A 16,410-nucleotide genomic window follows, 5' to 3' on the forward strand; every position below is an offset into this window, starting at 1 on the left:
GCGAATATTTTAGCACCGGGTTCCCCACGAACATTTGGTGTGGTAAACAGGTTTAGAGGTGGCGCCAATCTGTCCACGATCCAGGCCGGTAGCAACAGCACTTCCCGCCAGCTGTGCGAGGCACCTGGTTACCCAAGGCCAACCAGTGATCCTTGGGGTGAGGGTTTCACTGCGGTTAGGCAACTGATGATCTCGCGTTAATTCAAGTTCAACAGTGGGCGTGACAGGGAATGAGGAAAGGTGCAGCCAACTCAGTTCATTTCACACCGCCAAATCATATCGTTTCCTCGTGGCCCGGTGGTTGGGGACCACTGAAGTACACTGTGCAGTGCGTGGCGGGGAGCTACATACATGTGCACTGGGCAGAACAGAACTAAAACACTGCAACCCGGAAACAATCTCTCAACAGTATTTGTGTACAGGCAGTCCCCAGGTTACATATGAGTTCCGTTTCCGAGTCCATCTTTAAGTTGGATTTGTACGTAAGTCGGAACAAGCACATCCAGTATTATTTAGCGTCAGTTAGTCAAACGTTTGTCTTAGTATATATTTTACCTTTCTATGCATATGAAACACTTAAGAAATGTATGTATTCCATTAATTAAACCACTGCATTGCTTAGTAATAATTGTAGCTTTCATCGGGGCAGAGCCTTTCACATGCTCCATTATTCTCACTTTATCCTTTAAAATTGTTCCGATCGTTGACCAACTGTAACCTAACACTTTTCCAGTGACCGATGGCGTTTCAACTCTTTCCAATCGCTTTATTATTTTCACTTCATTTTCAATCGCGATCACTTCCCATCAACAGAACAGAAATACTGCGGGTGGCGGGTCCTGAGGTCCGTCGGGTCCTAAGGACCACCTCACTGAATTCCCCGGGTCCAAAACTCCACCGCACTGAGACAGGTTAAATGAGACAAGCGGGGGCTGTGCTGGGTTTGGGTATTTGATCTTCCACAATATTCCGCGTGGGAATTTAAACTGGAGGTGGCAGTGTTTTATTCACGAGGTTGAGTTGCAGCTCAACATCAACCCGGCATGGATGGTACAGGAGTCATTGGATCGACATCAACCCGGCATGGGAGCAGTCTGTCACTCACTGGATCAAACTCGTTCTCGAGCCCGGCATTGATCTCACTGTGCCACCAGCCGACCGGAACGGGGGGGGGGGGCAGGGTCAGGGGGAATCTTGCTAAGAAAAATTTAAGCCAAATACAAAGTCACACACTCAACACAGTGTCAACAGCAAAGAGTTAAAATGGCGGACGGCATCACGATCCGACTGAAAATGGCAGACAGCGTTCTCCTCCCTCGGTTCGTAAGTATGAGTTGTCCGTAAGTCGGACATTCGTAACTCGGGGACTACCTGTACTTATTTTTCAATTTTTTCGGGATCTACTGGGGAAGTCTCAAAGATCAATCAGTCGATTGCGATCAACCAGTTGGTGACCACTAGTCTAGATAGAGTGGATCTGGAAAGGATGTTTCCAATAGTGGGGGAGTCTAGAATCAGGGGGACAGCCTCAGAATACAAGGAGGTTCCTTTAGAACAGCAATGAGAGGGTGATAAATCTGTGGAATTCATTGCCATAGATCACTCTGGAGGCCAAGCCATTGCGATATTTAAAGCAGAAGTTGACAGATCCTTGATTAGTCAGGGCATCAAAGGTTACAGTGAGAATGAGGTTGAGAGGAAAAAAAATCAGCCACGATCAAATGGCAAAATGGTCTCATTCTGCTACATTACCTTATGGTCTATTATCACTGTGAGTGAAATATCTTTCAAATAAGATGGCAACATAAATAATGAGCAAGAGTGTGAGTGTGAGTGTGTGAGTGTGTGAGTGAGAGAGACACACAGACACACACACACACACAGACTACATCAAACTTCATATATGTCACCATATACAACCCTGAAATTCCTTTGCAGGCAATCACAGTAAATATAAAAATCACAATCAAATCAATGAAAAGACTACGTGCTGGACACAGGGCAGATCCTCTGAAATGATAACACCAAGGAATTTAAAGTTGCTGACCCTCTCAACTTTTGATCCTCCAGTGAGGACTGGCTCATGGACCTCCACTTTTCTCCTGTTGAACTCAATAATCATCTCCTTGCTCTTGCTGATATTGAGTGAGAAGTTGTGGCACCACTCAATCAGATTTTCAATCTCCCTCCTACATGCCCACTTGTCACTACCCTTATAAATACAGCCAACGTCAGCAAACTTGAATATGGCATTGGAGCTGTGCTTAGCTTCACAATCACGGGTATGAAGTGAGTACAGCAGGGGGTAAGCACGCAGCCTTGTGGTGCAAATGTGCTGAGAATGATTGTGGAGGTTGCCAATCTGAACTGACTGGTGTCCGCAAGTGAGGAAATTGAGGATCCAAATGAAAAAGAAGGTTTTGAGACCTAGAGTGAAGGAAATCGGCTTTCATCTTGACCAGCACCGTCTTGGCAATCTATCTGGGCCGGCGTTTGAATTGAACCAATGACAGAGCAGCAAAAGGCTTTGCACCCTGGAGAGAGGAGTGAAGACCATGAAGAAGCAGCAAAATTAGCTCTCACCTCCATTCTGGGCTGGCGTTTAAAATTGTCTGAACATTGTATCAGCCCTTGCACTTGGGACACAGCTGCAGCAAAAGGCTCCAGGGCTAGACCGACCATCCAGCAATTCGCTCAGGACCCAGATTTCACCACCCAGCAACTTGCTCTGGGTCCAGACTCCATCGCCCATCCTGAAGCCAATGTCAAGCTCTTCAGACCAGCTCAGCGCCTCAGCCAGTTAGATAAGCATCTGAACTTCTCTGCCCGGGCCCCATATTCTCCTTTGGGCACCCAGAACGATCCAACCTCGCGCCTGGGCCAACTGTACAAGCACTGGGACTCCATCTCCAACAATTCTGCAACATCCCAGGAACTTGCCTCGCCATCACTTGCCCCTTCACTGTTTGTGGCGATAATTTAACACAGTTTACCCAGAACAGGTTTTCTTAGTGAAGTTTATAGACAGATTTCTGATCTTTTTGACTACCACAAGTTGTCACACATGTTCAGTAACATCCATCTTATCTGGAAGTTGATAATTGGGCAGAGTTCTCTACAAACAATCCTGACTGAAATCCTCAACAGTCATTTGAAAGGAGTCAAAGTAGGACATTTCCTTTTTATTTAAAATTGCAGCTTTCAATACATGGAGTGCCTTTTACCTGTCTTTTTCTTGCAAACGTTTTGGAGTTACAAAACATAACATCCAGAACTAGAGGTCATAGGTTAAGGGTGAAAAGTGACATATTTAAGGGAAACCTGAGGGGGAACTTTGTCACTCAGAGGGCAGTGTGAGTGAGAAACAAAGCCAGAGCACACTCACCAAATAACTCTGCAAAAGGATCACGGCCACCAAAGAACTCTCTAAACACTTCATCTGGGCTACGGAATGAGAAGATAAAATCAGGAAACTCTGTTCCCGCGCTGGGACCTCTGCCACCTACTGAAAATGAAAAGATGACAATTATAAATGATACTTTCAAATTGAAATGCAAGTCACAGTTTATAAATATCACTACATGTAGCAAGGCAGCTGATATTAACAAGGACCCCTCCCATTCCAATCATTCTCTTTTCTTCCCCCCCTCCTATCAGGAAGAAAGTACAAAAACTAAGAAAAAAAGCAGATTTAAGGTGAGAGGGGGAACATTTAAGGATTTGTGAGGCAAATTGGTGTGTTTTTTTTTAAAGAGACTGGTAGATGCCTTGAATGCACTGCCAGAAGTCGTAGAAGCACTTTGTTTAAGAGGCATTTAAGAAGACAGGGAATGGAGGGATATCGGCCAGGTGGAGACAGGTGGCATTAATCGTGTGTAGAATACTGATCAGGTTAGAGATGGTGGGATCCTGGTCTGTACTGTTCAACTGTAAGTTCTAGTCACTTTATGCTTACCTCCACCAACTAATCCTTCTTTTCCATATTTATCGTAAACTTCTCGTTTACTTCCTACAGAAAACAATCAAATTTAATTAAGCAGCACGAAATTGGGACATAACTTAGGACATGAAAATAGCCCATTCAACACAGTCATCTCCACCCCACCACAATTTCATTCTTTAAGATGTTTTCCCCATGAGAAGGAGTTTCATATTCAAACCACTCTCCTGGCAATGTGAATCAAATAGACCTGCATACCAAGACCATAAGAACACAAGCCCATAAGACATAGGAACAGAATTAGGCCATCGGGTCAGCTCTGCCAGTCCATCATGTCTAATTTATTATACTTCTCAACCCTATTCTCCTCATATCCTTTGACACCCTTACCAATTAAGAACCTATCCATCTCTGCTTTAAGTACACCCAATGACTCTACGACAACACTGCCACAACAAAGCAGCAACCAGCAAGCATCCCCACCATCAAGGCCATGTTTTCTTCTCGCTGCTGCCATCAAGGAGGCTCTAAAAGGAGAACTTTTATTCTGAGGCTGTGCCTTCTGGTCCTAGAAAATGGTGACATGGTGTGTGAATGCGTTCCCATTACAAAAGAAGATCTTTCCAGCCCAATCATACTTCTTGCTTCAAATAATCACTAAATAAAACACAACTGCATCTTTTCCCCTTCAGGTGACTGAAGAAGTTTGGCATGAGTTCCCAAATCCTCAGGACCTTCCACAGGGGCACCATTGAGAGCATCCTGACTGACTATCACTGCCTGGTGTGGGAACTACATCAACCTTGATCGCTGGGCACTGCGGAGGGGGGTACAGACAGCTCAGCACATCTGTGGATGTGAACTTCCCTCCATTGAGGATATCTATAGCAGCAGAAGGCCTGGAAGATCATCAGGGACACCAGTCACCCCAACCATGAATTGTTTCGGCTACTTCTGTCTGGCAAATGATATCGCAGCATTAAAGCCAGGACCAACAGGCTACGGGACAACTTCTTTCTACATGCCATTAGACTTATAAATTCACATGTCTGTACACTATAACATAGTCATAACTCAAAGAATTTTACTCCCTCACATGGTGGGATGGGTGTAAGATTTAAACAAATTCAATTCAGAAGGACATCATCGGTAGATAGGGTTGCAAAGAGAGCTTTTGGCAACTGCCTTCATATATCGGAGTACTGAGTACAGAGTTGGGATTTAATGTTGAAGTTGTACTAGATGTTGGTGAGGCCAAATTTGGAGTCTTGTGTGCAGCTCTGGTCATTTACCTGAAGGACAGATATTAGTAAGATTTAAAGAGTGCAGTACAGATAGAAATAAGGTGCAGGAGATAATGATTTAGATGCAAGGTCAAGAATTCATCTTATCATATTAGGGGACCATTCAATAGTTGTATAACAGTGGGGCAGAGGCAGTCCTTGAGCCTGGCGTTACATGCTTTCAGGCTTTTTTATTTACGGCCTGATGGAAGAAGGAAGAAGAATGAGATCTTTGATATATGCTGGTTGCTTTATTCAGACAACAAGAAGTGTACACAAAGTCATGGAGGGAGGTTGAACTGTGTCCACGGCTCTCTCAAAATGCCGGAGATTTTTCATCAGCTTGGCCTGATACATCATCTATTTATTACTCTCCATAGAAGCTGCCTAACCTACTGAGTTCCTTCAGCACTTTGTGTGTTGCTCTGGTTTTCCAACATCTGCAGAATCTTGTATCCGTAACTCTCTGTAGTTTCTTTGCCATTACAGGCACAGCAGCTACCATACCAAACAGTGATGTATTTGGATAGCACCTTTTTCTATGGTGCCCTGACAAGAGTCGGTGAGGGGCAAGGATGATGTTAACCTGTTTAAGAATGCCAGGTAGGAGATATTCAGTCCCAAACCTTCTAATCCTTCCAGTAACCACTGGTAATTATAAATCAAACGGCATTGAAATTCTCCTGGATAATGATAGCTTCAAGGCATGAAGTTACACTATCTGCTATCTTAACCACAATGCCGGTAAAGTTCACAAAGAGAATTCCTGGCTGACTTTTTCATAGAACATAAACATAGAACCATATAGCACAGTACAGGCCCTTCAGCTAACAACGTTGAGCCGCCCTTTAAACTTATTCTAAGATCAATGTCACCCTTCCCTCCCACAAAGCCCTCCATTTTTCATGAAATAGCTCTGTGTACAATAAATTCTAAGGGCATAGAGTACTTATCACAACGGTCCCTGCAAAGAGCCAGGACATCTTCAGTGGGCTAAATAGCCTAATGATGTGCACAACTCCCTAAGATGCTTCTGAAATACCTCCCGTTTTCTTTCAATAAGCCACTCATTATGCTTGCAGCCTATAAAAAGTAAATAAGACCATAAGATACAAGAGCAGAACTGGGCCATTTAGCCCATCAAATTTACTTCACCATTCCTGGTTTATTATCCCTCTCAACCCCATTCTCCTGCCTTCTCCCTGTAACCTTTGACACACTTACCAATCAAGAAACTTTCAACCACTGCTTTAAATATACCAAATGACTTAGCCTCCACAGCCATCTGGAGCAATGAATTCCACAGATTCATCAGCCTCTGGCTAAAGAAATCCGTCCTCATCCCTGTTCTAAATGGACATCCTTCTATTCTGAGCCTTTGCCCTCTCGCCCTAGATTCACCCAATATAGAAAACATCCTTTCCACATCCATTTTACCTAAGCCTTTCAATATTCAGTAGGTTTCACTGAAATAACTGGGTGTCAACTTACTGTCTGATAGCACTTCATAAGCCTCCGCAATCTCCTTAAACTTCTGCTCTGCAAATTCCTTATTGTCTGGGTTCTTGTCGGGATGCCATCGCAGTGCCAGTTTCCGGTATCTGAAATGAAAAGAGAAGGATATATAAAATTCTATGTACACAACGCTGGTAGAACTCAGCAGGCCAGGCAGCATCCGTGAGAAAAAAGTAGCCAACGTTTTGGGCCGAGACCCTTCATCAGGAATGGGGGGGGGGGGGGAAAGAGAGGGCCAAAGCCCAGTAATAGATATAGGGGAGGGGGTAGGGCCTAGAGGCGCCAGGTGGAAAACCAATCAGAGGAAAGATAAAGGGGGGGAAGGGGAGGGGATAAGCATGAAAGAACTGTAGAGATAAAAAAGCAGAAAGTTGAAAGGGGAGAGAGGCAGAGGGAGACCTGGGATAGGGGAAGGGGAAGGGGGAGGGAATTACCAGAAATTGGAGAGTTCAATGTTCATACATCTCCATCTCTGGAGACAGACTATCCACTGACATCTTCTACAAACCCACTGACGCCCATAACTATCTTGACTATACCTCTTCCCACCCTGCCCAATGCAAAAGTGCCATTCCCTATTCCCAGTTCCTCCATCTCCGCCGCATCTGCTCCCAAGATGTGGCTTTCCGTTCCAGGACTTCTCAAAAGTCCTCTTTCTTTCAGGATTGTGGTTTACCTTCTGGCGTCATCAAAGATGCCCTCACCCACCCGCACTTCAGCCCTTAACCCATCCTCCCGTCACCACAACAGGGACGAGGTTCCCTTTGTCCTCAACCACCACCCCACCAGCCTCCGGATCCAAAACATTATCCTCCACAACTTCCACCAACTTCAACAGGACCCCACCACCAAGCACATCTTTCCCTCCCTACCCCTCTCAGCTTTTCACAGGGATCATTCCCTCCACGACTACCTGCTCCACACTTCCCTCCCCACAGAACTCCCACCTGGCACTTATCCCTGCAAGCACAAATTCTACACCTGTCCCCACACCTCCCCCCTTACCACCATTCCGGGACACAGACAGTCCTTCCAGGTGAGGCAACACTTCACCTGAGAGTCTGCTGGAGTCATCTATTGCATCCGGTGCTCTCAGTGCAGCGTCCTCTACATCGGCGAGACCCGACGCAGATAGGGGGACCTCTTCATCGAGCACCTACGCTCCGTCCATCACAACAGACAGGACCTCCCGGTTGCCACCCACTTCAACTCTGCCTCCCATTCCCATCTAGATATGTCCATACATGGACACTTTTACCGCCATGATGAGGCCAACCTCAGGTTGGAGGAGCAACACCTCATCTACTGTCTGGGTAGCCTCCAGCCTGGTGGTATGAACATTGAATTCTCCAATTTCTGGTAATTCCCTCCCCCTCCCCCTATCCCAGGTCCCTCTCTGCCTCTCTCCCCTCTCAACTTTCTGCTTCTTTATCTCTACAGTTCTTTCATGCTTATCCCCTCCCCCTCCCCCCTTTATCTTTCCTCTGATTGGTTATCCACCTGGTGCCTCTAGGCCCTACCCCCTCCCCTATCTATTACTGGGCTTCAGTCCTCTCTTCCTCCCCCATTCCTGATGAAGGGTCTCGGCCCGAAACGTTGGCTACTCTTTTCTCACGGATGCTGCCTGGCCTGCTGAGTTCTTCCAGCGTCGTGTACGTATTCTTTGATCCACAGCATCTGCAGTTGTATTTTTGTGTATATAAAATTCTAGTTAGGCCGTATCTGGAGTATTGCATACACTTCTAGTCACTTCATTAAAGGAAGGATATTGAGGCTTTTTGAAAGGGTGCAGAAGAGATTTACCAGGATGCTGACTGGATTAGAGGACATGTACTATAATGAGAGGTTGGACAAGTTTGGGTTGTTTTCTCTGGAGCACCGGAGGATGAGGGGACATCTGAAAGAGGTTTACAAGATTATGATAAGCATGGATAGAGTAGACAGACAATATCTTTTTCCCAGGGATGAAATATCTAATACCAGAGGGGATGCAATTAAGGTGAGAGAGGTCATCTCAAAGGAGGTGTAAAAAGCAAGTTTCTTCCCCTTCCTCTGAGAGTGGTGGGTGCCTGGAATGTGCTGCCTGGGGTGGTGGTAGATGCAGACACATTAAGGACTTTTATGTGGACATTGTGTTGGCAGAAGAGATTAGTTTAGTTGGCCATTTGATTGCTAATTTAATTGGTTTGGCACATTGGTGTGGGCTGAAGGGGCTGTTGCTGTGCTGTACTGCTCTATGTTTTAAAAGATAACATCAACTCACAATGGATTGTTACGGTCAAAGCCTTGAGCAGCCCATCCAAAATCACATTATATTTATCAACAGATCTACCGGCTTCATTCTCCAGCTTTTCCACTGCCCAGCCAGTCACAAAATGGACACATCAACTTTACAATCCATCTGTAAGCTCCCCCTTACTAACTCTACCTCCTTCCAGACCAACAACTTTTTTTTCTTTTCAAATCTTTTTATTATTATTATCCAAAATAACAAGATTACATTGAAGTAGATAACACTTACAACGTCTCATAGGGAAAAAACAATGTTTTAGATCTTGCCACTTCTCCATTTCTGGTATCCCTAGAAATAAGGCCATAAAACCACCTCCTAGTGCAGGAGTCCCTAAAGGATTACTTGCGGGTTGCATCAATGGTAAGGAAGACAAATGCAATGTTAGCATTCATTTCAAGAGGACAAGAATATAAAGGCAAGGATGTAATGCTGAGGCTGTATAAGGTGTTGGTCAGACTTCATTTGGAATATTGTGAGCAGTTTTGGGACCTCTACCTAGAAAAGAATGTACTGGTATTGGAGAGGGTCCACAGGTGCTTCTTGAGGATGATCGTGACATTGTGGGCCAAAGGGCCTGTAATGTACTATAGTGTCCTGTGTTCTACGTTCAGTGGAATGCTGCCGACTGGTACAGTCCAGGCTTTGGAAGGACGTGCTGAGAGATGCACGGTAGCTCGGTGCAGCCAACACAAAGACTCTGTGGGAAACGACTACAGTCTGCGCTCCTTTCATTACTGCACATGGAGGGTGTAGGATTTGGCTGAGGAAGCCCCACAAACAATAAAAGGGCCTTAAGTGGCCATGTTGTAGCAACGGTGCTATATCTGTTTGTGTTTTTATTTCTCTGTAAAGTTTACGCTATGTAATGTACTGACCAAGAAGCAAAGGTTATTTTCCTTGGCAACACGAGTGAATCTGCAGATGCTGGAAAAAAATAAAAACACAAAATGCTGGCAGAACTCAGCAGGCCAGACAGCATCTATGGGAGGAAGTTGTGACGACGTTTCGGGCCGAAACCCTTCATCAGGAGTGAATTATTTTTTTCCTTGCACTGTTTCTTCCTTCTATATACTTTTCATCATGAGTAAAGTCTACTTCTGAAAAAAAACCCTTGCTGAGCTGGAATTGCATATATGCCAGACTGATAAAGGACAACAGATTTTCACCTTCTAAAGCCTCAGAGGACAAAAGATTAAAGACTAAAGATTAACTTTATTTGTCACATGTACTGTACATTGAAGCATACAGTGAAATGCTTCATTTGCGTCAACAACCAAGAGTCAGAGTTTATGCTGGAGCCAGTCCTCAAATGTTGCCATGCTTCCAGCAACAACATAGCACACCCATAATTTACTAATCCTAATCTGTACATCTTTGGAATGTGGAAGGAAACTAGAGCACCCAGAGGAAACCCATGCGGTCACAGGGAGAACATTAAAAACTCCTTATAGACAACAATGCGAATCAAACACCAATCAGTAATCACTGGCACTGTAAAGTGATTGCGCTAACCCCTCTGCCACCGTGCTGCCCACTTGCTAGATCCTAGAAGGATCATAAAACCATAGGATCATAAGACATAGGAGCAGAGTTAGGCCATTCAGGCTTTCAAGTCTGTTCTGACATTCCATCATGGCTGATTTATTATCTCTCTCAACCTCATTCTCCTGCCTTCTCTCCATAACCTTTGACACCCCTAATAATCAAGAACCTATCAATCTCCACTTTAAATATACCCACTGACAATGAACTCCCTAGATTCAGCACTCTCTTGCTAAAGAAATTCCTTCTCATCTGTCCTTCTGTTCTGACGTTTAACCCTCTGGTTCTAGAGCAGGGGTGGGCAAACTTTTTGACTTGTGGGCCACAAAGGGTTCTAAAATTTGACAGGGGGGCCGGACCAGGAGCAAATGGACGGAGTGTTTTGGTAATACACCTCATAAGAGAAAATAAAATATCATGGGATATGTAGAAAACATGTGCTTTAGTTTCAATTGAAAATGAACAAATGCATTACAACAAAATATCTGTCTTTGAAGTCCCATGGTATTTAGCTATTTATTGAAATGACTTTTAAAACACTGAAAATTAAATGAATAAAATACAGCTTTTTTAAATAGTAACAGTTATTATTTTAAAGCACTGAAAATTCTGTTATCCTTCAAGATATTATCATCATCACTCTCTTCCTGACTGTCTTTATTTCAAAAACGGTAGGAGATGCAGGTCTACTTGTCCTGCTCCTTCTTACTCAATTGTCCCCTGTGCCAAAACTCAACAACGACCAGCACAAGGACAGAACAGTGACAGCGCACCAGTATGCGGAGCGCGTTATTTGATCTGGAGCGCATTTTTTTATTTTGAGAACGTACGTGCACCTGCGCACTACTCATGTCCATCACTTAACAGAAATGACATGTAACATGTAAGGCTTATTGAAAAAAATATTTTCAAATGCATTTTTTTTTTTACATAACACAACGAAGAAACTTATTTTTAATTTCAGTGGGAACAGTGTTGTTGGTCTCCCTTTTTAGCCAGCGCATCAAAGTCTGGATTTAGTTTTGTTGTGGCGATTCTCAAGATGGATCTGAGGTGTTGGTCAGTTAACTTGGATCTGTGGCTGGCTTTGTTGATGTTCGTGACGCTGAACGCCTGTTCACACAAATAGGTCGAGCCGAACAACGCCAGCATCTTCTGTGCCATCCTCCGGAGGTTTGGAAACACCTCTTTACCAAGTGAAGCATAAAAGTCATTCAGTTTAAGAGAGTTGAACTTCTCTTTTAAGACGGGGTCAGACTGAAGGTCGATCAGTTCCAGCTGTAGCTCCTCTGGTGCTGTTTCAGGATCTTGTGACAGGGGACAGGCCACCAACTGAAGTGACTTGTCAATTTTTTCAAAATCAGAAAAGCGACGGCAGAATTCTCTGTGCAGCGCATCCAGTGACTCGCAGTATTTTTTCACATTTGCGCCGGCCTCTTCCAGCGTGGCTAGTGTGGGAAAATGAGTGAATAACTTATTCAAAATCTGCCTGGAGAAAAAAGCCAGCTTGGATTTAAAGGCTTTCACGTTTGTGTACAAGTCATGCACAAACTGATCCTTCCCCTGTAGCTTCACGTTCAGTTCATTCATGTGTGAAAATATATCCACAGCAAACGCAAAGTCACAAAGCCAGCTCGTGTTGCTCAGCCCAGGAAATTCGCTGGCCTTCCTCAGTAACTCCAAAAATGCACCGATCTCCTCTTTGAGCTCCCATACTCGTTGAAACACTTTGCCCAAACTTAACCAGCGGACACGGGAGTGATAAAGTAGGTCCTGGTGATCCGCATCAGATTCCTCCAGGAACGTGATGAACTGACAGTGCTGAAGTCCCCTTGCACGTATAAAGTTGACAAGTTTTACGACAGGATTCACAACATGATTCAGCTGTAGTACCGATTTACATAGAGATTCCTGGTGGATGATGCAGTGAAGGAAAATAACATCCTGGTCAGGATTTTCATCTTTCACTTTATTCTGTATTCTCCTCAGCAGGCCAACATTTTTCCCCATCAAATTAGGAGATCCATCTGTGGTGACGTTGATAAGTTTACTCCAAGGGAGCTTCATATTTTCGATGACAGCAGACACCCGGTCATACAAGTCCTCTCCCCGTGTTTTTCCTTTCAGAGACTCCATTGTCAAAAACTCCTCCGTTATTTCAAAAGTATTGTTAATTTCTCGGATAAAAATGAGCAGCTGAGCAGTGTCTTTTACATCGTTGCTTTCGTCCAGTGCTAATGAATATAACGGGAACGACTCTGCCTTTTTTTTTTAAGTTGCTGGTTATATCTTCATCTATCAGTTCCACACGGCGAGTCACTGTCCTGCGTGATAAACTGATTTTTTCAAATTTGCCTTTGCTCTCCGGACACAATACACCTGCGGTCTCCACCATACATTCTTTTAAAAACTTGCCTTCAGACAGAGGCTTGCTGGCCTTTGCTAATTTGAATGACAGCATAAAACTCGCCTTGGTACTTGACTCATGAAAAGCAGTTTGACGGTGAAAAAAATTTTGTTGAGCCTGTAAATTAGCTGCCAACCTCTGAGCATTAGCTTCCCGTTCGTTCGTTGACTGGTTGCTAGCATAGTTGGCATGTTTTGTGGCAAAGTGACGGCTGATATTATATTCTTTAAAAACCGCCACAGTTTCTTGGCATATTAGGCATACAGCAGTTGATCGGTGTTCGGTAAAAAGATATTTAGTTGTCCACTCCTCATTAAACACCCGACATTCTCTATCCACTTTTCTTTTCTTAGCTCCACTTATCTTTACAAAAGGGGTGAGAGGTCAAAGAGTAAAGCGCAAATGTGGAGTAATACGCTGCACCTCAACAAAGGTCAATGTATATAGAGTGCGTCATCTATTGGGAAAACGCTAGAATTGCGGGGAAAAAACGTTAACAAGGTTTATTAATATAATTTCATCAAGTTCTGCGGGCCGGATTAAAAAGCTTAACGGGCCGCATATGGCCCCCGGGCCGTAGTTTGCCCATGCCTGTTCTAGAGTCTCTTGCTATAGGAAACAATCTCTCCACATTCACTCTACCTAGGCCTTTCAATATTTGAAAGATTTCAGTGAGATTCCCCCCCCCCTTTCTTCTAAACTCCAGCGAGTGCAGGCCCAGAGCCATCAAACGTTCCTCATGCAAACCCTTTCATTGTCAGGATCATTCTCATAAACCTCCTTGGGCCCTCTCCACTGCCAGCATATCCTTTCTTAGTTTAGGGGCTCCAAAACTGTTCAGAATACTTCAAAACTACTGCAACACTGAAAACACAAGGAAAACAGCTTCCAACATCGAGGACCTCCACCATCCAGCTCATGCTCTCTTCTCGCTGCTACCATCAGGAAGGAGGTACATCACCAGATACAGGAACAGTTACTGTTCCTTAACCATCAGCTCTTGAACCATAGGGGATAAGTTCACTCACCCCAACCCTGAAATATTCCCACATACTCACTTTATAAGACTCCATCTGATATTTGATACTTATTGCTTCTTTATTTATCATCATTATTGTTTTTTAATTTTTTTGTATTTGTGTAGTTTGTTGTATTTGACTGTTCCGCAGGGATAGTCTTTCACAAGAAAATGAATCTCTGGGTTGTATATGGTGACATACATTTACTTTGACAATAGATTTACTTTCCACTTTGAATTTTCAAATGCTGTCTGACCAATGCCTTATAAAGTGTCAGTGTCAGCTGCAGTCCCATTGGAATGTGCAGAGTGGGTGGAGTTAATGCTTCCTGAACTGGGGAGTCCAGAATCACATCCTCAAAATTAGAGGTTGGTCATTCATGACAGAGCTGGGGAGATATTCTGTTATTTTTGAGGATGATGAATCTGTACAATTGTCTACCCAAGAGCACCATGGGGATTTGGTCACTAAGTATAGATTCAGAAAGTTCAAATTGCACTTCCGTGCTGGACCCAAGGAAGATCTTCTGAAATTATAGCACGTGAATTTAAAGCTGCTGACCTCCCCTCTGCCTCTGATCCCTCAATGAAGACAGGCTCATGAACCTCTAGTTTCTTCCTCCTATGGTCAATAATCAGCTTCTTGGTCTAGCTGACATTGAGTGAGAGGTTGTTGCTCTGGCACCACTCAGCCAGAATTTCAATCTCTCTCCTAAATGTTAATTCATCACCACTTCTGATTTGGCCAATGAGGGTGGTGTCATCAGCAAACTTAAATATGGAACTGGAGCAGTGCCTAGCCTCACAGTCACAACTATAAACTGATTAGAACACAAAGTTAAGCATACAGCACAGAACAATAGGCCATCTGCCATATGGGTAGAAAATAGATTTATTTTGTGAATGGTCAATGTAACAGGGAAAGTGGAGAATACCCATTCACTCAAATAAACTTATAAGGCTTCTTGCAACACAAGATTTACTCGAGTCAAAGTGGAACATGCTAAGAAGGAACAAGCATCTTCTGACTAGTTTATAATGTAACTTTGCTCTATTGGAGAGACCTCACTTCATGTTTAAGTCCAATGTGGACTCAGCAATAGAGACCAATCACTATGATCCAACAAACACCTACATTAGCAATAGATCATCTGACCACCAGGAAGGGGTGGCAGAATGAGCAAGGCCCAATTGTTAACCTAAAATAGGTCAATACTGGGAATACAGATCCATAATTCATGAAAGTGGTCTCACAGGTAGATAGGGTCATAAAATGAGCTTTTGGCACATTACTCTTCATAAATCAAAGTATGGAGTACAAAAGTTGGGGTGCTATGTTAAAGTTGTATAAGACATTGGTGAGGTCTAATTTGGAGTATTGTGTGCAATTTTGGTCACCTACCTACAGAAAAGATGTAAACAAGATTAAACATAGAAACATTGAAAATAGGTGCAGGAGTAGGCCCTTCGAGCCTGCACTGCCATTCAGTATGATCATGGCTGATCATCCAACTCAGAACCCTGTACCTGCCTTCACTCCATACCTGATCCCTTTAGCCACAAGGGCCATATCTTACTCCCTCTTAAATATAGCCAATGAACCGGCCTCAACTGTTTCCTGTGGCAGAGAATTCCATGGATTCACCACTCTCTGTGTAAAGAAGTTTCTCCTCATCACAGTCCTAAAGTCCCTTTATCCTTAAACCGTGACCCCACATTCTGGACTTCCCCAACATCGGGAACAATCTTCCTGTATCTAGCCTGTCCAACCCCTTTAGAATTTTATACGTTTCAATAAGATCCCCCCTCAATCTTCTAAATTCCAGTGAGTATAAGCCTAGTCGATCCAGTCTTTCTTCATATGAAAGTCCTGCCATCCCAGGAATCAATCTGGTGAACTTTCTTTGTACTCCCTCTATGGCAAGAATGTCTTTCCTCAGATTAGGGAACCAAAACTGCACACAATACTCTAGGTGCGGTCTCACCAAGGCCTTGTACAACTGCAGTAGAACTTCCCTGCTCCTGTACTCAAATCCTTTCGCTATGAATGCCAACATACCATTTGCCTTTTTCACCGCCTGCTGTACCTGCATGCCCACTTTCAATGAATGGTGTACAATGACACCCAGGTCTCGTTGCACCTCCCCGTTTCCTAATCGGCCACCATTCAGATAATAATATGTTTTCCTGTTGTTGCAACTCAAGTGGATAACCTTAGATTTATCCACATTAAATTGCATCTGCCATGAATTTGCCCACTCACCTAACCTATCCAAGTCACCCTGCATCCCCTTAGCAGCCTCCTCACAGCTAACACTGCCGCCCAGCTTCGTGTCATCCACAAACTTGGAGATACTGCATTTAATTCCCTCATCTAAATCATTAATATATATTGTAAACAACTGGGGTCCC

The 16,410-nt window shown here is 43.9% G+C and overlaps 1 protein-coding gene across 7 annotated transcripts in view; it reads right to left on the minus strand.

The window, feature by feature from the left end:
• dnajb2 (DnaJ heat shock protein family (Hsp40) member B2) overlaps positions 1 to 16,410 on the minus strand; it is an 83,664-nt gene that overhangs the window by 48,088 nt on the left and 19,166 nt on the right. For 6 of the 7 annotated variants that reach the window (XM_059967598.1, XM_059967595.1, XM_059967597.1 and 3 more), the window contains 3 exons: positions 6,715 to 6,824; positions 3,956 to 4,009; positions 3,386 to 3,505 (listed from right to left, as the gene is read on the minus strand). In XM_059967598.1, coding sequence (XP_059823581.1) covers positions 3,386 to 3,505; positions 3,956 to 4,009; positions 6,715 to 6,824 — 284 coding nt within the window. The remainder of the gene's footprint in view (positions 1 to 3,385; positions 3,506 to 3,955; positions 4,010 to 6,714; positions 6,825 to 16,410) is intronic. The other variant, XM_059967594.1, reaches the window with a different exon arrangement.

This window comes from Hypanus sabinus, chromosome 4, assembly GCF_030144855.1.
Source record: "Hypanus sabinus isolate sHypSab1 chromosome 4, sHypSab1.hap1, whole genome shotgun sequence".
NCBI classification, from domain to species: domain Eukaryota; kingdom Metazoa; phylum Chordata; class Chondrichthyes; order Myliobatiformes; family Dasyatidae; genus Hypanus; species Hypanus sabinus.